Source organism: Rosa chinensis, chromosome 2, assembly GCF_002994745.2.
Source record: "Rosa chinensis cultivar Old Blush chromosome 2, RchiOBHm-V2, whole genome shotgun sequence".
NCBI lineage: Eukaryota > Viridiplantae > Streptophyta > Magnoliopsida > Rosales > Rosaceae > Rosa > Rosa chinensis.
This window is the reverse complement of record NC_037089.1, coordinates 42538790-42562735: the sequence shown is the minus strand read 5'-3', so window position 1 is coordinate 42562735 and position 23946 is coordinate 42538790. Positions and strand designations below refer to the sequence as shown.

At 37.1% G+C, this 23946-nt stretch overlaps 1 protein-coding gene across 1 annotated transcript; it reads left to right on the top strand.

Moving 5' to 3' along the window:
- Nucleotides 1-71: 71 nt before the first annotated feature.
- On the top strand, nucleotides 72-10487 carry LOC112188470 (transmembrane E3 ubiquitin-protein ligase FLY2). The gene is made up of 15 exons (XM_024327586.2): nucleotides 72-614; nucleotides 1776-1848; nucleotides 2656-2783; nucleotides 3573-3688; nucleotides 3813-3873; nucleotides 5407-5473; nucleotides 5551-5628; nucleotides 6506-6663; nucleotides 6763-6822; nucleotides 6940-7033; nucleotides 7344-7511; nucleotides 8383-8711; nucleotides 9418-9534; nucleotides 9611-9765; nucleotides 10129-10487. The coding sequence occupies exons 1-14, from the start codon at nucleotides 468-470 to the stop codon at nucleotides 9710-9712; spliced, it is 1698 nt and encodes a 565-aa protein (XP_024183354.1). The 5' UTR covers nucleotides 72-467; the 3' UTR covers nucleotides 9713-9765; nucleotides 10129-10487.
- Nucleotides 10488-23946: the final 13459 nt, after the last annotated feature.

Genomic DNA, 23946 nt, shown 5'->3' with positions numbered 1-23946 from the left:
ATGGTAAGGAGCCCAAAAGCAAAAAGAAAAAAGAATTGTATTGGAGAGTGAGTTGCAGGCACCTGAGAAAGCGCGTATGCCTACCTTCCTCAAACAAAGGCTTCCCAGTCTGACCTGCATTTACCAGAAACCAGAGCAGAAGACCAGTAGACATGTCAACCACCATAGCTTCACAACTCTTAGCCTCCAGACCCATTTTGATTTTGATCAATTAGTTGCTATATTTCTATCCTCTTCTGGTGTTGCTTAGGAGGTCAATTAGTCGCTGAGCTTTCACTTTCTTCATTTGATCGGCTGGTAGTTCCTATGCTAGACTCTAATTGAAGCAACCCTCCTCTCTCTCTCTCTCTTAAGCTCTCTCTCTACTCTAATGGGGTTTGCATTGTTCTCATCGAATTCCCGCTGTCAATTCCGACCAAGTGGTTTGTTGGTGGTGGACATTCGCAGTTGAATTTCGGGTTTCTGATATGGGCACTCTCAGAAAATTAGGGTTCTTGTGGTCTCCGACGACCAAGTTGAGGTTTCTCTGCTGGTTCTGCGCCGCTTTGCTGCTTTCTCCGCCGGTGGCGGGTCTCAGACCCTTAAGGGAAAGGGCTCGCTCCTGGGGCGATGAGGTTCCTCTTCACTTTTTCTGCTTTGTTTTGGTTTCAATTTTATGACTTTAGGGTAAAGATTGTGAATTTCACCGTGGAAATGTGAATTTTATGTGTTAGGAATTTGCATTTAGTGCCTAGTGTTGATGGGATGATGTTTAATGGAGATAGGACGATAATGACAAGTTTAAAAGATCAGAGTGAGGTTAAGGGAGCGGTGTAATTGCGGTCATGTTATGAACACTTGTTGTGAAGTTGGTTCTAATGTTTTCCAAGCAAGGTACAGGTTACTAAAAATTAGTTCACTTGTTAATACTGAGCCTAGTTAGTGAATTTTTAAAGCTCTTTCCTAGTTAGTGGGGGCATATAGATCCAATGGCAGAGAACTTTTCTCCACGCAGATGGCAATAGTTTGATATTCACCTTTCCCCTCCTTTGAAGAAGAAAACTGTCATATATAGATTATACACGTGGGTCTATGTCTTGCCAAAAGGTCTAGTACATGAGTTTTTGTTTCCAGAGGAAACATATTATGGTTCTGCTTACTTTTGGCTCTCTCAATTTGTGGCATTTGTACTTTGATCTGTATGGTTTAAGACTTCAGTCTTTGTCAAAGCTTTTGGGTTTAGGAATGGAGCTTAACAGAAGAAACTTGGGGGTTATAAGACTGCAGGAGTGGAGAGCTTGGGATCGAATGCGATTTTGGTCTGCTTTATTGGCATTGGTTACCAATGATTTTATGGATTATTCCCTTACATTATAATGAATCTGTTGTTATTGCGAAGTGAGGCTTGTTTCTTGTGTAATATGTGAGCTAACCTCAAAGTAGATATTTTCTTAGAACTACGTTCTGTACTTTTCCACACCTATAGCTCTGCTGTTATAATCAAAACCTTTCTCTTTTGTAAAGACTAATTATAATTTTCATTAAACCATAGGAAGACTAATGAAAAAGATTATGCCACTTATTTACTTATCTATTCATTTTCTGTTGAGTGTACATCATTAATCATTTCAATTATAGTGCATGGCTGCATGCAGATATTGACAATTAGCTTTGTATTTCAGTTGACTGTTTGCCAGGAAGTGGGCAATCTTGTTTGTTAACTACCAAATTAAGTTTGTTGGAATTGCATGAAATCTGATTAAACCTACTGAACTCCTGATTTTACTTCTTTGCAGTGGCTATTTGTAAGAAAAGATGAAAGTGAGTTGGGACCCTTCTCTTCGTGGAACATAACAGGAACTTATAGAGGTTTGTAACTTGTGGCCATTTTTTTTGTTCATAAATTGTGGATTAGTACCTGGTTCATATGATATTCTTATTACTTTTCATAGAAATGTGTATTTTGATATACCTGGAGTAGTTGCTCAAGAATATAAAGTTGTAAAATTAAGCGGATTGTGTAAGCTCTACCAGTGCTAGTCAAAGGCTCTGCAATTAGAAGGGGGAGGGGGTGCTGCACCGAATCTATAAGAGGATGCTGCCAATGCGGCTTCTAAAGAAGAGAAACAGTTGGGGATGTGGGGGATGGGTGTTGGCTTTTCATGATTCCTGAAGTAGGACACTTGTCTTACGCATTAGGATGAGTTATGATTTTTTAATTGATCTGCTAGCGCAGTATAAGGTTTTTGTGGAGAAATGAAGTTATGATTATATTCTGGATTATTTGTTATGTTACAAGGAGAACAGTGTCTGTATATTTGGTTATAGTAGCACAATGGCTTCAACTGACTTGCATGGTTAAATACACTAAGGCTCCATTTGGATAGAAGAATATAAAAGAATGGATTGCAGTTTTAATAATAAGTTCACTTTGGTTGAAAAATCATAAAAAGACTAAATACTATTCGTTTAAACAAACAATTGTTCCTTTTCTTCCTACACAAGTACACACTTTATTCATTGTTGACAATATATCCATGCACAAATATAAACACTCACTAAGACGTCTACATTTAGTAATCTTAAAGTAAATTTTCAATTTAAAATTGATTCATTGGGTAGGTGTGTATACTTGATCTGATTAGATATATAAATATACTGTTTTGTGAGTTGCAGGGACTTGGAAGTTTCCTGATTCTGCAAATAGCTCTTCCAGATTTCCAGAATTTAGGAAATCCAGTGGCAATTCTATCATCGAATTAGTTAGCACACAAACAAAAATAATGGGCGTACATTATGTGCAGGTGATCAGTTCGAGCCCTTATGATGATCCTGACTAAAGTCTGCATCTGTTAAAAATATCTGACTTTTGATTCCTTGAATGCACACCATTTATACACAACTAAAAATAGTCACACATCAGACCAAAACTCACCAGCGTCAGCAAATTAATAATGTACCTGGCATTTTAGTCTTGCACATAGGCAATCATAGTAATGGGATCTGTTTAGAACATGTATACTAATGGCACAAACCTAGAGGCCTTCTCCTGTGGACTTTTATACCATGGTAAATTTTCACCTGATGGAACATTTGCTCCATGAGTTCAGCTGTCAAATATCGTCCCTGTATTAGTAGCAGCTTGATTTAGCAATGCATGGCTATTGATTAGCGAGCTTTTTGTAGACTTCAATGCCTGATCATAAGTAAATGATTTTTTTGAGGTTTAATTTAGATACATGCCCTGGGGCAGAACCAATTGCGATTGTTGGACAATAATTTTATATACACTACTTTCAGATACATTTGCAATTTTATGATATGCTTGTGATGAGCTTTTATCACCTTTAAATGCCACATGGTGAAGATGAACAGACGAAAGGCTTAATATACATCATTTAGTTCATATATTATGCTAGCACTCTTCCTGTTTTTTCTTTGGTTTAATTCTACTGCTCTTTCTTAAATTGTTTTGTTTTTAAATATTTGCTTTACCATTTGTCATCTATGAAATATTTAGTTAACCATTGGGTTCCCGAGTTATTATCATACTTCGATGGATGATTTATATTTCTTCATTTTACTGATAACAGGGTGTAATTATCTTCCATGATGTGTTTGAGAATGAACACAATGTTGGGGGTGTCCAAATTAGAGTGGAAGGTGTATTTATATGGCCGTTTAAACAGCTTCGAATGGTAGCTAACAGGTAATTTTCCATACATTTTGTTGTTGAAGTTTTTCTCCTTTTTGTTGATCTCATCATTATCACCTGTTTCCATTTAAGTTATGTGCTATGCAGACTAATACTTATGTGCCCTATCATTGTGCAGTGGAAAAGAGGGAGACTCAAGCCAAGAAGAAGATTATATTTTGTCTAACCCGTATCATATGGTATCATTTGTTGCTCATCTCATGTGTTATGCAGCCTAATAACTATTTGATTATCTGTTGTCTTTGTTGTGCATTTATCTTGCACATCTTAATTGTTTTTCATATCTTGATTTTCATGTGGAGTGCCAGAGGGTGGCAATGGACAGTACATTTTGCTTCAGTTTAACTTTGTATTTGAATATAAATTTTTAGGCCAGGGTGCACGATAGAAAACATGCAATAGTTCACAGAAATTGCTAAACTTTTTGCTCACTTAAAGTTGAAGTACTAAAATCTTTCGAACAACTGAGCCCAAAAAGGTTGAAAAAATTAGTTATCCAAAAAGGTGCTACTAATGACTAATATCAGTTATTCGTAACTATAATTTTCCAATCCATCTTTCGCTTTACTGTTGAGTTGCACATTATCTGTAAGGAAGTGATTAGACAGAATGGTTTGAGTTGTGTCATTCCAGCTACTTGTGATGTTGTTCTTTCGAAATATTAAACAGTTTTAGAGGGTGGGAAAGGGGTTTGGTGACAGGGAGGTATGCATGCTGGCAACGCTTGGTTTCGTTAGCATGGAGGGAAGAGGAGGTTCTATATGCTATAGAGTTTGGTTTTCATCTTTTATGGGCATTGATTTTCGTAATATTTTAGGGATTGGTCTCTTCATACTATAATGTGATTGTAAGGTTGCTGTCTAGTACCTTATTTTGCTGTCTTCTTGTTTTTGTGTCTTGAGCTGTAGTGTAATATAGTGATCTGTGCTGTCAGTGGACAACTTGTCCCCTACCTCGTATTTTCATTTTATACTAAAATTTGAAGAAAAATAATCCAAGTCAAGGAGGAGGAAAAAAGAGAAAGTGAGTTGGGTTTAGATATCATCTGTAAATATGGTACAAGGTTTAATCCAGTATAAGCAAACAATTAATTTAGTTTTAATAAACTACACATAAAGTGGTTCTTAGCTTCTAGATACAGCTTCTAGTCTTATCCTTTAGGGTGGTGTCCTTATTGTTGTTAAGTCTGATTTTGTGGATTCTGCACATGCCAGTATGCTTTAGCTATTGTAAACTCAATTATTGTTGTTCATGAGATAAAGTACCCATTATGGTAGTGGGTCCAAATTGTAGTTCACATAGTATACAGAATCTTTTGGGGTTTTGCTTCTTGTTGTTTTCCAAATTTTGATGGACTACTCATTCATCTTACTTTCATCTCTTCTGTTCACATGTGTGTTTATATAATAGAAGTCTTTCATGTTAAATAAAATTTATGTTTCTTATTAGAAACTTTTTTTCAATGTTAATTCATATGTTCATTTTCAAAAGTGAAGCGTGCAAAAAAGATTATGTATGTGTCACTGGGTTTTCATCGCATGTTCCCAAGGCTGCTATAGTTCCTTGAACAAGTACTCTTATCCTTTTCTCTCAAATGGCTGTATTTATCATACTAGATTGTAATGTGTCTACTGATGTGTGTGATGTATGGAATATGTCTACTGATGAGGGTTTTCAGTACTTACATGCTACATGTATTCTTCTTTGAACAGCTTGGAGCTTTCTCTTCCCAGGTTTTCCAAGAATCTCCACGAGATAAGCTATGGAGGAAAAAGCATTGTAATTTCTCCTAATTCACTATTAGTTTCCATATTGCTTTTGTAATGTTATAATTTATTTATGTTCTCTTACTGCAGCGCCAATTTATGAAATGGAGAAACATTGTAATATAGAAATTGCAGGCCAAATTTCACGTGTATCATCCGCCCATAATGGTATTTGAGTTCTCTCAGCATATGGATTCTTTCTTTTGTTTTAATTGCTTCCTTAACATTCTTATAAAGTTTTAGATTCTTTGATATTTCTCTTTCGAATTAAAGAACGAAAAGAAGAGGAAGATGAGAAGAGAGATGATGAATGTCAACGAGATAGGAGAATGACACTAATTTTTAATCTCTGTCGGATTTATGCCCCTTGTAAATTTGTATGTGTCATTAAGTCCAGTTTACTATATTTTTACCAAAAGATAACAGGACGCCATGAATTCTAATTTCACCTCCAGGTTTACGGAAAGCTCTTCCTCTTTTTATATCTCTCTTTTGTCATCTTTCTGTTTCTATTTATTAAAGGTCATTACCGGTGAAATGAAATTTTTTGAAATAGTAGTTGCAAAATTATAAAAAGCTGTATTCTCAGTTGAATGGTTATGCAGAAAAATGAAGAAGTGACATTCAGGATAGTAACCATATATTTCGGCATAAGAATGAAATTTCCACACTTGTAATAAGACTTTGTGTGCAAATGCCATGCTTGTATGCTTACATGTTTAGGTCTTTGGCTTATATCAAATTTTGTTTACCATCTAGTATCTTTGCATTAATGTGTATGCTATTAACTATTATAACATATCTTCTGTCTTTTATAATAAAATAAAAAAGAAAAGAAGTTATCCATAGAAAATAGATGGCATCGTATCAACTGTTTTATTTATTCTATTTTTATTAATTTTATCAATGAATAAATAAAACAAGCTTCACGCCTTAATGGGGTCTGAGGTCAAAAGTTCTATCCTTTGATTTTGATTGGAAATATCTCTTTGTTTGTTTATTTTGAAATGCCTTCTCTTATTACAAATTGGTCATCACCTATTAGATGGAGATCGCGATCGTTACCAAATAGAAGGGTTGATGGAGAGTCCTGCAGTGGATGATGAAGGAGATTGCTTCTCACCCTTGATATTAAATGCTACTTCTGTCAATGTGGAGGTGTACTATAACAAAGCAGTGAACTATACCTTGATGGTCACCTTTGTATCCTTTATTTTTTTTTCCATCAGTCTTGCATGTCAGTTTCAAATGTCAATGTTATTTGCCACTGTTGGAGAGGAATTCCTTAACTTATTTACTCAGATCTCCTTCCTACAAGTTCTTCTCTTAATTCGGCAAATGGAACATAGCAATACTCAGTCGGTAAGAAATTTGTCCCAACCTACTTTTAGGAAACCAAGGAATTTTAGCAATATTTCAATCATCGTTCAGTTTCCTTTTCTTTTTATTCAACAGAAGTAATTGTGGTTGCCTTTTCAGGGGGCTGCCAAAGTTTCGATTCTAATGATTGGCCAACAGGCTATCATGGATGCTTATCTTTGCCTTCTACACTTGACAGCAGGAATACTTGTTGGTATGTTTGGTTTCTAAATTGCTTGTATGTTTTCAATCTTAGAAGTTGTGGTATACTAGTAATTAGTAATACACTGTTGATCAAGGTATTTAATAATAGATGCTTGAAAAGTGGAAGTTACTGTTATTGTAACCATCTAAATTATGTGGTTGCCATTCAGATCATTGATAAGAAGTATTGTGTTTAAGATAACAGAGTCTCTATCTTTTGTTCTTCACTTCTTCACATGTAAATTGTCACTTATTTGATAATACTTCAGTTGTCATTTCTTATTGACTGTAGATTTTTGTCCTATTCCGTGTGCATACAGAATCCTTATTTAATGCGTTTGCAACCGCTGCTTTTTTCAAGTTTGTTGTGTTCTCAATATTCGAGATGAGATACCTTCTTGCTATATGGAAAGCAAGTAGGCCTACAAATAGTGGAGAAGGTTGGGAGACGATGAGGCGTGAGCTTTCAGTTTTATATAGCCGTTTCTGTAAGTACTGTTTTGGACTTGAGTTTATGCCACTTTATCATTAACTTATATTTTTAAGTACTTTTTCAGTTTTATGCCACTTCACCAACTCATGGCTGGAATTTTGAGTTCATTAGGAATCATGCACAAATACACTTGGAATTTTATATATCCAATATTATCCAACTCATGAAAGTTAATATCTCTCTTTATTCTCAAGTATAATTACTGGACAAGAATAAAGTGCTTGTTTTTAACTTTTGACTTTAAAACACATAATTATTTTGAACTTTTGGTTTTTAGCTAATTAATGCTGAAGATGGATGTTTTCATATATTTTAAGCTGCTAGATAACCCAGTAGATTAAAGTAAGAAAATTTTCATCCAAAACAGACTGGAGGATAATTTCCTCATGTGGAGTCCAACCCTCTGCCATATCAGCTACTGTTGAACTGTGATGATTCAACAAGTTATATTACTAATTTCTCTCTAATCCAATGGTCTGCCCAAAACTCCAGCTAATTCTCATTCCCCCAGCGCCAATTTACACCACTGTAGAAAACCAGCACACCCTGTTGCGATATATCCTGCATGGTTTGCAACCTGACCTCCTCACTATCAATTCTGTCTCGGCATGTTATAGGGTTACCTAATAATTGGTTATCATCCTTAATCTTGGTTACCATACAATGTTGACAGTAATCCTTCAGATATCTAATATCATATGTTTTGGGTATTTCATCACGGAGATTATCCTTTAGATATCCAGAATACTTTAGTCTAGATCTGTGCTCCCAGATTTCCATTTTATTTCTCTGTTATTTGAAATGATTATATTGTATGATTCTTTGTTACAAATCTCAGGCTTTATGTTATCTATAACCATTTGCAGATGGAATTCTTTTAGGAGGCATCCTGGTCATGTACGAGTTCCACAACTTCCTGAGACCTATTCTTCTCCTTATGTACTCCTTTTGGATACCTCAAATAATCACCAATGTTATCCGTGATTCGAGAAAACCCTTGCACCCTCATTACATCTTAGGCATGACTGTTACTCGGCTAGCAATCCCGTTATACATATTTGGTTGCCCTAACAACTTCATGCGCATTGAGCCTGACAAGAGTTGGTGTATTTGTTTGAGTTTATTTATTGGACTGCAAGCCTCAATTCTTCTTCTCCAGCATTATCTTGGCTCTCGTTGGTTCATTCCTCGTCAGGTGTGGTGCAACTTTGATAATTTATATCTTCCTTACAATTCTTATTCTTTTTCAACTCCCTTTAGCTTTCACAACGACACACACAAGTAATCCCATATCAAGACAGCTATCTGTTTGTTGTCTTGGTTTGAACGATGATGATATTCTTATCACGTTAATATCTTATCAAACTTCCCTAAGCAAGGAGCAGGTTTATTCAATTGGACTATGATTCATATTTGTTCTTGCAGTGGAATAGTAGCCAATTAATTTTCGTTTGTGAATACCTTAATGATTATATAAGTTATTTCACTAAATAAGTTTTATTAAGCTTTAATATTAATAAATTATTGATTGTTTTTAAAAGAAGATTAAAGAAATGTCTAAGGTCTGGTACTCAATTGTAAATATCATTACCAACACCCAAGTTTATGGTGCTAATGAAATTTTTCTGTTAATGGTATTATGAAATTGTTATACTCTGTCAGCTTTGAGCGCCTTGACATTCTTTTTATGACAGTACGTGTTGAGAGTGTACACTTAATTTGCTTTTCTGCTCTTTTGGATAAGTGAAGTTTACAATGGCTATATGAATATGATAATAACCTTTATAATTCTATTCTTACTTTTAGATTTGGGGAAAAACTGTTACAGCAAGTTACCTTGATAACGTCACTTGCGCATGCCATTGCAGTGTGACATATTGTTTCTCTTTAATGTATTGCAGATTCTACCTGAGAAATATAGCTACCACAGAAGGTCTGATCAGGACACAAATCATGCCACAGACTGTGTCATTTGCATGACTGCAATTGATCTCACACAGCGTTCAGATGATTGCATGGTACACTGATGGGATGTGTTATTTTATAATTAGTAGCTTGATTAGTGCTTGATGTAGTTTTCTCCTTTCATTGCAGGTGACACCATGCGATCATTTCTTTCATTCCGGTTGTTTACAAAGGTGGATGGATATAAAGATGGAGTGTCCAACTTGTCGGCGTCCACTGCCCCCTGCCTGAACTGTCTATATCACGTATAGGATCAACTGACATCACCCAACACACTAATTTTGGTACATTAACTTCTTGGCATCCAAGCACTCCAATAGAAATATTTTGAAATTTTAGGGTTTGACCGGTGTTGATCCGGCATACCACTCTTTGATATTCCCTTGTTATTTGAGGATTTTGTAGCTAGTTGCCAAAATAATTCAACAACCAAAACAAGCTTTTTTCCAAATAATTGCTTATTTTGAGTCATTTGTGTTCAAATCATTGTCATTCTTATAGTGCTTTCTACATTAGTTGCTATGGAAATTTTGTCAACTAGTTTTCTCACTTTTTTGACGTTTAGGTTAACTGAGTATCTGCTTTCTTCCCACATTTAGTTATAAAGTTCCATAATCCTGAATTTGCCTCTCTGTATTCCATTTCAGGTTGGGTATTGAATCCATTTTCTGCTTGAGTGCACCTTCAGAAGAAGGTTGAGATACAACAGAATCAATTTCTGAACTGTAACGGGCTACAATAGTTTGCAGCTATAGCCAATGATTCTTTGCATTGTTGTATATTGTATAATTAGTTAGCAATACACATTCGGTCCATAAAAAGTTGGTTAATAGAAACAAGAAAAGAAAGTGGCATGGGTCTTGATTATTAGATCTTAATGCCGTTGTGATTAGACTGAACTGTACGATTGTGAGAACTGTATCACATCAAGCTCAGTGGCCAATGTAGACGGTGTTAAGTACATAAATGGTTAAAATGATAATGAACTGAAGCCCATGCCAGAACTCGGGATGTTTGTTATAAAATCTGAAGCTTAATGTTAGCCTGGGACAAGGCCAACTTCAATGAGTCCATCACATTAGTTTAATGAAACCCTAAACACCAAAGTGAACCACTATAGATCTTTTGTATTTTTTTTGTTTTATGCTGATCGTAAGCACTAAACCTAAATTAGGATTTAGAGCACTACATGAAGGATTGACAACCTCAATCTAGACGAGGTCTTCTTAATTGTTGGGTACTAATTTTAAGCATCAACAATGTTAATTGAAAAAAACCTATCAACTGTAACGGCTCCTCATCCGGTGAAGAAGTTTGTTCTTTTCCTCTTTCTTTACATATATCTTTTGTTACTTCAACCTTATCTCGACCGACAACCTTTAAACCTCATAAGTCATAATCATGCATCGCATACCCCATCAGAGTTTTTTTCCTCTTCATCATCACATCAGCGTTCTTCGATGACTTCTTTAGTGGGGATTCAAGAATTGTAGTGGACCTAGTTTTAGTTTTGTATGTATTTAGTTTTAGTTTGTTTAGGTTTTGTAGTAGTTGATCACCATTAGAAAGAGGTTTATGTTGCAACAGATTTGCTCATTTAAGGGACTGTTTTATGGGACTGTGAGACATTTGCGCATCTCAACCACATGTATTAAATATAGAAGGAGAAACTATAACAACTTAATACGAATGCATATTTTCAGCCGTCAAATTCACTTTTCCCTCACAGTCCCGTAGGTGAGCAGGTCTTTATGTTGCAATATTCTCTTAGAGATAATTAATTAGATTTTTAGAAATATACTTAATATTTAAATTTAATCAATTATTATTAAATATATTGAATTGATTTAAGTGATAATGTAATGACAATTGATCAAATTCATTATTATTAATATATATATATATATATATATATATATACAGTCCGGCTATGGTGCGGATGTCCGTACCGTGACGGATGGTACGGATTTCCCGTTTTTCCCCACTTTCCAATCACATTTTCACATCTTAACCGTTCATTTTTTAGGTCCTAATGTATAGATCACCTCTCCAAAATTTCAGCCAATTTGGTGATAGTTAAGGCATCCAAAACTGCAAATTACAACAATTTACATGAACGGTTCTAGTTCGACAGATTCGGTTCATTCGTGTAAATTGCATTTTTGGATGCTTTAACGATCACCAAATTGGCTGAAATTGTGTAGAGATGATCTATACATTATGACCTAAAAAATGAATGGTTAAGATAGAAAAATGTGATCGGAAAGTGGGTGAAAACAAGAAATCCGTACCTGAGAAAAATCCTATATATATATATATATACACACACACACACTAGTAGCGCACACTCAATCAGTGTGGGAATTGAGGTGGTTACCTAAAACATGTGGCTGATTCTGCTAGCATTTTATATTATATTTTAGGGAAAATGATCATTTACCCAATTTTAGGCTAAAAATTGCCCACTTGCTCCACCAACTGTTTTTTAACCCCATTTACCCAAAACACTCTAAGGGATTATTTCCCATTTACCCAATTAATTCTTTTTCCTTTTTTTTTGAGACTTTTTTGCCCTCTCCTTCTTTCTCACTTAGAGAGAGAAGTCATCCTCCACCTTGATGTGCTCCGGTGACAAGTGGCCGGCGCGGTCTCCGGCGACCGGCGACCGGACTCTGGCGAACGGTGACCGGGTTCCGGCGACCGGTGACCGGAATCCGGCTATTATTTCCCCCCAGTAATCATATTACTGCCCCCCAGTAATTATATTATTGCCTCCCAAAAATCATATTATTGTCGTCCAGTGAATTGTATGAACTCCAAAAACCAAAATGAATACACTACAGGAACAATTGATCAATTTGTAATCATATTACTGCCCTCCAGTAATCATATTACTGCCTCCCAATACAAAGTCCAATGTCTCTACTGCCTCCCAATAGACCACAAAAAATGCACATTTTTGTAGGATTCACAGATAATTTGACTTTAATACACAGAAAACAACATGTAACTTATCAAAACACCACACTATAGTGATCCCTGTCCCGCGTATCAAAGTCTACTGGGGGCCAATAATGTGTCTACTGCCCCCCAGTAGACCATCAAAATTAAAAAAAAAAAAAAAAAAATTCCCGACGTCCTACCCACCAGATCGTCCTTCGTCTCCGCCAGCCGATAAGTAACTGCAGCACCGCCTCCCCTTCACCGGAGTCATCTGCAGCACCGATCCCAACCGCCTGCATTCCGGCTTCCGATCCAGCCTCCTCACCGGAGCCTCCCAGACTTTGATCTAGCTTCTAAGACCTTGGCGCTGACGTGGCGGGCGAGGTCGCGGATCTTGGAGGGTGAAGGTGAATCGGAGGATGGAGATGGTGAATCGGAATCTGGCTGGGGAGAACGAGTTGGTGAAGAGGAAGAAGCAGTGAGTTGGAGTAGGAGGAAGGCGAGGAAGAAGAAGCGGAGGTCGCAGACTCAGAGATCGCCGACGACAGTGGCCGGTGGGTCCGATTCGAATTCCGACGAGGGCTTTCCAGAAGCAAGGGGAGGAGAGAGGTTGATGGGAGTCGAGAGAGAGAGAGAGAGTATGAGGGCAATATTGTCCATAGATGCTAGATTGGGTAAATGGGGTTAAATAACTCTTGGTGGAGTAAGTGGGCAATTTTTTGTCTAAAATTGGGTAAGTGGTCACGGCCCCTATATTTTATTTCTATTATTTGTCATTTGACACTTTTTACCCTTGTTGATTATTTGGTTCTCAAACTATTCTAATATATGAGAGATATTGTTGTAAAAAAATTCTACTGTGTCAAGCTCTTTTCACACACACACTCACACTCACAAACACATATCCTATGATCTTCTATTGAATAAGAACAACTCATTTATTGATAAATGAAAGTACACATAATGAAACACTCCAACAAACTATCAAAAGCACCATTAACTAAGCAATAATGTGATGACCTGAATTTCTGTTATTTAATTTTGATAATTAATAATGGACTAGTTGTACGAATAATTGTTATTGTGCTTTATTGTAAGTTGTATGTGAAGTGTAATGGTTTTCGTACGTGTAATTATTCGAATTTCACAGTTTAGGGGGAGTCGTGTGAAGTTTGACTTTTTATACGTTGGGATTCTCTGAAAACTTCCTTCACGAAAGTTGTAGAGCGCGTCGATAAGAGTTCGTGGACATATGGTTCTCGTCAATCGGAGTTCGTATGAGAAAGTTATGGCTATCGGAAGAAGTTTCCGTTTTAGTATAAATAGAGAAAATCAGAAACTTCCTTCATAATTTCCATTTCCATTTCCGGAAACCATCTTTTCTCTCTCGGTCGACTCCTTCAGAAATGAAATCTTTTGTCTGACCCGACCCGACTTTTCCAGCGATCTATGGCCGTGAAACTTGGGCAGATGATTTGTCTCCTCCGTCTGGTCGTCTTTGTGGCATCCTCTAGCGGCGATATCCACCGTCTACGGCGCAGCAAGGCGGCGCAGCTTGGTGTTTTCGGACCCGACCGGAAAACGTAGCTCCGGCGACGACACGACTTCAAGGTTCCTTCTTTGGCTTTGTGGGAGCCTTCTGGATCGATCTGTAGTGTTTGTTTGGATTGATTTACATGGAAATCGGTTCAACTCAGATTGAGCAAAAATCCAAAACTTGTGAGGTAGTTTTCGACCCTTTATGCTTGTTTACTGACTTCAAGCTGGTTATGAAAATTCACAAGCATGCTTAGATGAACAGCTTTGATATTGTGAGTTTTGTGAAATATTGAGTTTTGGCCGGCGGCGGTGCGCCACCGCCTGTGGCGGCGTTCTGGTGGCTTTCCGGCCATGTAGGGAACTATTTTTGGTATTATATATGTTCTACTCGTTGATACGAGCGTTTCGATATATAATATGCAAATTTTGGAGTTCGTATGGATTTGTTATGATTTTTACGGTTTCATACCTGTCGATTTATTTGATCCGTGAGTGGAGGTGGCACACGGGCCACTAAACACGAGCACGGCCCAAGCCTGTTAGTGGCCCGGCACGACCCGAGCACGTTAGAATAACGGGTCGGGCTGGAATATTGGCTCATTGGCCTGGCACAGCCCGAGCACGACATATTGTGGGCTGACCCGTTACAAACACAAAATTTCATTTTGTTTTTAAAAATATTAAAAAACTACAAAGATGAGATTTGAATATGAGACATTTTTATTTAAAATCTCATGACAATTCCACCAATGCTTTCTTTTATATTGTCAAAATAATGAAACAAAACATTATATCCTTGTTTTGACATAAATATTTTTTCTAAATATTAAATATATGTTTATTAATAAAGACTAATCTCATAATAATACAACTATAGAATGAAGAAAAGAATAATAGATACTAAATCTTCATTATATTGATAAAGATTAATCTCACAATAATATACTAAAAACAATATATTTTGAGTTTTTTTTTTCTTTCTTTCTTATAGTGGAATATAAAAAATTATTAGAAATCTAATCTTAAAAAGCTAAGATTAAGAAAAACGTTGTAGAACTTAATTTATTTTAATTTTCTAAATAGTTAAATAAAATTAATTTTTATTTGTTCAAATTAAGATTTTAAAATCGTGCTTTATAGTGGGTAGACACGAGCACGGCCAGTTATTGACCGGACACGAGCCCGGCCCGGCACAATATGTGCTCGGGCCATGGGTCGGGCTTAATGTTTAAGTAAATGGGCCGGCATGAGCCCGACACGATAATAAATGGGGCGGCCCAAGCACGGCACGAAACACGACTAGGCCCGCTTAAAATGGGTCGGGCCGGCCCGTTTGCCACCTCTATCCGTGATTCGAGCTTTCGATCGACTTGTGGTTTGGACATATCGATCGTGGAAGTATTCCAGAGACTTTGGGAAGTCTCGGATGTGGTTTTTCCTTGATTGGCGCCACTTTGGAGATTTTAGTTCAAAACAGGGGTTTCGAACTTAAATCAAATGTGAATCGTTACTAAGTTGGAACCGTATGTGATTAGGTGCTTGACGAAGTATTTTGGACGATTATTTTGTGGATTGGCTGCTTTGTGCTTTATTGAAGACGCAACGGGAGTTTCGAGGTGAGTAATCTCACAATGTTCATTTACGTACGAAGTTTCATTTAACTGCAAACTATAGTTGGTATTAGTAGGCATTCCTGAAAGAATGACTACGTATATATATATATATATATATTTACGTGAAATATATATATATATATATATATATATATATATATTCTTGTGGATGATTGTGATGAATAATATGCATGATGGTGTTCATATTATTGTTGAATGTGACTTTTCAGGAAAGAATATTGTGGAAAAAGATGTTTTCTATTGTTTGAAAAGTATTGAGCATGATGTTACATTTTTGAGTCAAGCGTGACTCATTTTAAATGTATTGGTCTTTGTACCAAGGGTCACAGATGGTGAGCAGGGATTGAGAAAGCCGAAACTAGATGTTTATAACGTTTCTAGGTCAGGTGTGACCTACTTAATGTTTGACTTTAAGACCAGACAGGGTCTAAAGAGCATATGTCACAGATGGTGACAGGTTGCAGATGGTGACCTCGATGTTTGATTTTATGACCAGACGGGGTCTGAAGATTATAGGTCATAGATAGTGACAGGTCGCAAATGGTGACAGGTCGCAGATGGTGACCTTAATGTTGATTCTAAGACCAGACGGGGTCTGAAAATCACATGTCACAGATGGTGACAGGTCGCAGATGGTGACCAAGGCAGGAAATAGGTAATCACATTCGTGGCTGGACGAGTGGTTACGATTTCAGTAGAGCTATAGTCTGTCTGCCATTATAGCTTATGGGGTAACGGTCGAGGTTGCTAGAGACTCATAAGTATGTAGTTTAAAGGAGAGTTCCGAGAGTATTCTTCTTTTATTGTCTAGATGAAACTGGAATTGCTTCTTGATGCTTAAGTTAGCAAATAGAACATTGTCACATCGGTGATTTATGTTGTCCTTTCGATGGAAAGGTTATGGAGTGTTAGAAGGAATCATGGTTGTCTGGTTTCCTTAAGCTGATGTGTGTGAGTTGTTGATATCAGTTCATGAGTTACTCATACAAGTTTTCATAAGCTTACCGGGTTTTGTTGTGTGAAAACCCGGTGCACCATTCTATGGTGTAGGGGTTAATCTTGCAGGTCAGGGTAATCGTAGCTGAAGCTGAGGTAGTTTGTTGGCAGCTGAACGGGTAGGAAGCAAATTTTGTTGGCTTTGCCATTGTTATGACTTCCGCTATGTAGTAAGCACTGAGGAGCATTTATGTTTTATTTTGCGATGACAATTTAATTGATAAGTTGTGTAATATGTGACTCTGTGGAGCGGGTCAATATTTGAAATTATGGGTTCAGGTCATCAATATGTACTTGCTGTAAAGGGAAGATGTCTCCATTTATTTTATATTGATGGCTGAACGATCGCGCATGTATAATTATGAGATTATATATCAATTTTTATTTATGTTAAAAATCAGGGGCGTGACAAATAAAGCACAGCGAAAGACTACCTTACAAACCCCAAGGGAAAATGATAATGGCACAAAGATTATGGGTAGCTTTGGCAACAAATATCAAAATTTGATAACATCAAACTCCTCAATGATCAAAGGAGTCTCAATTTCTACAATTTCAATCTTTTTTATCTTTCAAACAACTCATTTCTTTCTTTACTTGAGCTTTGACTTCGGCTGCTTCACCTACCTTAACCCTTTGCTTTTACGATACTTAGATTGTCCTCGCTTATTCTTATTTGAAGGAGAAATGGTAACCATCCCGTTGGTATTGGGGAGAGTAATATCACTATCCATAGTGAAAGGAGACAGGGGCTCCACAATCTCTATAAAACGAACTTTAGTCCCTTGTTAAAGCAGCTCCATACCGCCCACCTCACCCAATGATATGAATGAGGAGTATGCATACTGTGGGTGAGCCAAGCATTCAAACGCTTAATTACCTTCAAATCCATCATTGAAAGGCCTAACAACGTGAACAAAGTAGGCTAACTTGCTGCACTAGCATCACTAGTCCTATAATCGTCGTCTCCTCTATTGATGTTGATGTACACACCAGCACATACTTCAGACTGTCATAAGGTTTCATACCACTACCAGACCCTGTAGGATCACCCAAGTGCCAGGTTCAGTGCCTGGACTGATACCCAGCCGGGTGGTGTCCACAATGAGCGGCACCTTGGGTGACTGAGAGCAACACTCAGCCCAGCAAGAGAGCTCCCCAAAGTGTGCATCAGAACCACTATTAGAATCTGTCAATAGAGGAACTACATCCCACATCAAAGATATGGAAAAACCCTCTTCTTACTAAGAATAAATAAACAAAGTTCAATCACCTTCATAAGGGTAATAACTTCTAATCCTTTATTGTTACTCTGTCAAATTACATACATAGCCTTACTTAAGCATCAGAGAGGGATAGACTGACCAGCTCGGTCTGTACCTCTGACACTGTGTATTTCCTTTGACAGGGTCCCGGAGTTAAACTTCTTATCCGCCAGTGGGTACTGCATTCTATCAGGCTACACCAGAGAAACCAGCAGAAACAGTTAATGCCACAGCAACACTAGCTTCTAGGTCTCAATCCACCTATATATAAATAAATAAATAATACAAAACTGTAACTTAACTCTTTAATAAAAGAATTAACAATAATTATAAAACCTATGACGTTAACTAACCCCGTTTCCCAAAATTCCATATATACTGATAAACTCTTTGGAACAACAAGATGTCCCAACTTCTAAAACCCGGTGACTATTGGCTATTAAAGGCTATACCTATGGGTACCTTTGAGAAGGACGAATGAACTGAGGGTTGGAACATGGTTTTAGTTTTCATATGTTTGATCAATTTCTTCTTCTTCTTCTTCTTCTTCTTGTTCAATCAATTCCTCATTTTTGGTCAATTAATTTCATATGTATGGCTTTGATTCTTCTCTCTCTTTTTTTCTGGACAATGGGTTTCATATATACAACTTTGGATTTTTTTTTCTTTTCTAATCAATTGATTTCATATATATGACTTTGATTAATCTATATGGTTTGATTGGTTGGAATGGAACTTGATTTTAGTTTTTAAATGTTTGATCAATTCTCGTTCTTCTTCTTCATTCAATTCTTATTCTTCTTCTTGTTTGATCAATTCTTCTTTTCTAGTCAATTGATTTGATATGTGTGGCTTTGATTTTTTTTTTTTTCTTTTCTGGACAATGGATTTCATATACGGCTTTGATATAATTTTTTTCCTGGATTGGTATGGATGGAATTTGAGAAAGGGATCTTCTACTCATACCTCCAAAATTGGTATCTGGACCTCCTGACTTTTTCGTAACTTTAAAAATCCAATTTTACCCTTAATTAAAAAAATTCAAAAAAAAAAAAACTCTAACCACTTCCACAGCCATTTTCATTTGTTAGAGTTTTTTCATCTGCAGGTGTGAATGTAGTCATCCTCTTGATGGGTATAAATCCATGGCAAACCACAAACCCGCTTGTTTTTCTTATAAATTTTGATTCCCTTCACACTGGGGTGTGGGATATTGAAAAAGACTTTGAACTTTATCAGAAAGAATTGTTAGATTAATTTTCAAGAAGTATGCATTAGTGCTATTTGACACATTGTTCTGCAAAAGAATAATTGTTCTAGATTTGCCAAATTAAAGAAATCGCATTTTTCAAGAATTTTTAGTTAAACCTACATAATTTTTGCAAGACATGTCATATATAGGGATGAAATCTGCTGTCCCCAAAAATCATGTGCCAAGCCTGTCTTCATATTCTGATTGGTCCATTAAGATTAAAAAATGAAAGAAAGATTAAGATAATGATTTTTTTAATCATTCTAGGCCAATCAAAACATGGAGATAGTGTTGGGAGAGGGTTTTTGGGACAGCAGATTTCCTTCCGTCATATATAACTTCATTTGAACTGTAGAATATTACGCTTCAATTGTATTTGGAATGGTGTTCTTGACAAAAGTGCAAATTAAATGTCAAATGACCTTGAACAATTATGAGGAAACCTAGTCAGGTTGGAGGAGAGAGCAAGGCTAGGTTTGAGGAGGAAGAAGGCAACATATAAATAAAAGGGGCAAAAATGGAAGTTTATTGTGAAATTTAGAAGTAGAGGTCTATATATTAAATGAGGAGGTATGAATAGAATCACTCTAATAAACGACGTTATATTTTATTTTAAATTATTTCTTTTATTAAAGAGTTTCAAAAACAAAAAGTTAGAGTATTTTTTAGGGGCCGTGACCACTTACCCAATTTCAACCTAAAAAATGCCCACTTACTTCACTAAGAGTTTTTTGACCCCATTTACCCAATTCAACATCTACTGACAATTTTACCCCTATTAATCAAACTAAAACTCACAGATCTCAATCCTCTCAGACTATCTCTCCTCCCGGACTCTCTCTCTCTCTCTCTCTCCAGCCAACAGTGGCGACCACGCCTTCAACACCTTCTTCGTCGACCTCGATCCCGGCGCCGGCTAGCACATCCCAAGCCCCATCTTCGTCGACCTCTGCCACTCACCAAACACCGTTCTGGTGCCGATCACTGATTTGGTGCCGACCATCCTCAATCATGGATCACCGATCTGAAGCTCCCATCCCGCTGCGGTGCCGAAACCTCACCAAATTGAGACCGGTCGGAGATGGGCTGCAGGTGAGCGACTGGAGAAGATGACATGGGGAAGACGAAGGCGGAGATGGACTGGAGATGGGCTGCGTCGGGGCTGGGACCGGTCGGAGATGGGCTGCGGGTGAGCGACTGGAGAAGATGACCTAGAGAAGATGAAGGCGGTCTGGTCGGAATCGGGCTGGAGAAGCATGGGTGTCCACAGGGGAACTTTGGGTGGCTGGAGAAAAATTCTGTTGTTTTTTTTTTTCTGATTTGGTTGGTTTTTTTTTTTTTATTCTGATTTCGCTGGTTTTTTTTTTTTTTTTTTTCCTGATCTCGATGGGAAGAGCTCCGAGAATAGGGAAGGAAAAAAAAGGAAAAAAAAGTGAACGTTTACAATTGAACATATAAATTGATCAATTGTGTCTGTAGTGTATTCATTTTGGTTCACTTAAGGGCAATAATATGATTATTGGAGGGTAATAATATGATTATTGGGGCAATAATATGAGTATTGGAAAGCAATAATATGATTACTGGGGGGCAATAATATGATCAATTGTGACCTATAATGTATTCATTTTGGTTTTGGGAGTTTATACAATTAACTGGACGGAAATAATATGAATTTGGGAGGCAATAATATGATTACTGGGGGGCAATAATATGATCAATTGTGACCTATAGTGTATTCATTTTGGTTTTGGGAGTTTATACAATTCACTGGACGAAAATAATATGAATTTGGGAGGCAATAATATGATTACTGGGGGGCAGTAATATGATTACTGGAGGGCAATAATATGGTTACTGGATATTATTAGGGACCGGTCGCCGGATTCCGGTCACCGGTCACGGGTCGTCGGATTCCGGTTACGGTCACTGGATTCTGGTCACCGGTCGCCGGATTCCGATCACCGTTCGCCGGATTCCGGTCGCCGGCTCCCTGCCACTGGTCACCGGAGGCCGGCAAGGTGGAGGATGACTTCTCCCTCTAAGTGAAAAAGAAGGAGAGGGCAAAAAAGTCTCAAAAAAAATATAAAAAAAATTAATTGGGTAAAGGGGAAATAATCCCTTAGAGTGTTTTGGGTAAATGGGGTTAAAAAACAGTTGGTGGAGCAAGTGGGCAATTTTTAGCCTAAAAACGGGTAAATGATCATTTCCCCTATTTTTTATTTAAAATATAGGTGGCAATCCATTATTGGTAGGTTGAGAGAAGGGTGAACCTAAGAATTTACCATTCTGACCATTGTAGAATTACCAAATGAACATATTCGAGATTTGACTAACCTAACTAAAGGCCTCAAAGAGAATCTGCTCCTCAAGGACCATTTGTATCCATAAATTGGCCCCTTGAATTTCCGACCATTAAGGTAAGCATCATAATGACATGTACCTATAATTGTGAAAGTGAGACATGGTTGAACAATTGTATTAGTGGTGTATAGATACTACTATTTTAATCTTTAAATAATTACCAAAAAGTACTTGTTCAAGAAGTGGACTTATCCTAACCAAGGGTATAAAGGACCATGAGGATACACATTTAAGGTGGTTATTGTGGAAAGCAATTGAAAATTGTGAAGCGATGCTCTCATGATTTTTTGACACATTTTCATATAAATTACAAGTATACTCATCAAACCCTAAATGTACCATCTGCTACTATTTAAATGTTGTCTCACTATCTAACTCTTGTACCAGCCGTCCTGCTACAAATCTTATCTCGCCACCTTTCCAACTCTTATGCATCTCCATTCACTTTTTCATTCCTAGATCTATCACTCTCTCATTTAATTGCAAGAACATTTTAATCTTAGACTTGAGAGCCAAACCTCCGACTGGATTCTAGCAATCAAAATAAAAGAAAAGATGAGCTTCCGATACTTTTGATTATATTTCTCATTCTTGCAATTCAAATTTATGTATGATTGTATAAATTTAGATTTTATTTTCTAATCTGACAAACATATATTTTTCTAAAACAATTTTTATTATATTCTTAATGCATGCAGTGCAATAGTTCAAATAACTTTTCTTATCATCTTTACTATTTAAGATAGGTATTTGAGATCTTGTTTGGAGTCATCGGAGGCAAAGGGAGGAAGATTTCAGAAGTGAAGGGTTTCCATTCAGCCTGTTCAGTATCTATGGTTGTTTTCCAATTGTGAGTGACTCTTCTGATTTCAATCTTTCTTCAATTTCTATTTCTCTATTGGTCTTGCTTGGATTTTAATTTTGGTCTTGTGAAGTGGTTTGTGTCGTCTATCACTTTTCATAGTCAAGTAAAGTAAGTATTGTGATGTTTGAGTAAATGAGCAGGGTGTGGGTTTGGTGTGCTTGTGGTGGCCTAATGATTATCGGTTGTTTTGTGCTGTGTGACCTGTCACGCCCCTGATTTTACACACATGAAAATCGATATATAATCTCATAATTACATATGCGTGAACGTTCATCCATCAATACAAAATACATAGAAACTTTTTCTGCTTTGAACCCAAGTACATATTGATGCCCTGAACCCACTATATCAATATTGACCTGCTCCATAGAGTCATATATTACATAAGTTTATGAATTAAATTGTCAACAACAAAATAAAACGTAAATGCTGCTCAGAGTTAACTATACAACGGAAGTCCTTATCAACGGTAAAGTCACAAAAATGGCTTCCTACTGTAAAGCTGCAAGGATGCCGCCACCGCTTCAGCCACGATTATCCTGACCTACAAGATTAACCCCTACACCGTTTGAATAGTGTACTGGGTTGCCACACAACAAAACCCGGTAAGCTTTTACAAGCCCGTATGAGTAAACTCAAAATCACAAAGCAAAACACATTTTCAAGTCACCTCAACCTAAACACGATATGCACATATCTCACACCTACGGCCATTAATTCCATAACCTTTCATGTCGTGCCTACTTAAGTCAACTGGTGACTAAAGCCTCAAGCTCATATCCTTAATCCTAACATCCAATTACACAAATTTCAGTCAAACAAGACTTCCTCAAGCAATGTTTGACGCCATCCTGACGCCCTATGGCGAATTCCAGAATCACACTCATTCCCCATTTCCCCTAGGAGCTTTTGTCATCAACATGACATCAAATGTGAAAATCAATGAATCACCTTCCTATCCTCAACACAGAGTACAATTCGTCACCACTATGGCTCTTAAGATAAATCAAACCATCAATCAATACAATCAAGAAGAAACAAGGCAATCACATATCAAAACAAGCAAAACAAATCATAGTAACCCCTGCATATAATTTAGTTCAGGAGGTCACATTAAGTCAAGCAATTCAAGTCAAAGTAGTTATCGAAGTCTCACACTCTGACGTCTGTAGGTAGCCCCAACCATCACAGCAGTCTTCTCGATTATTGTTAACTTAATAACAATTCAGCTTCGCTACCGAGCAGTCATCACACTGATCATCGCACAGATTCCACCTGTCATCACCCAGATATTCATCATCCTACTAATCATCACATAGATTTCAAGGATCATCACGTAGATATCGCTGGTCATCACATAGATAGCGATCATCACATAGATTCACGCAGATATCGCCAATCATCACACGGATAGCGATCATCACATAGATTTTACAGGTCATCACGTAGATAGCAATCATCCTACTATTCATCACACAGATATCGCTGGTCATCACATAGATAGTGATCATCCTACTAATCATCACATAGATATCGATGGTCATCACATAGATAGCAATCATCACATAGATTCACGCAGATATCGCCAATCATCACACAGATAGCGA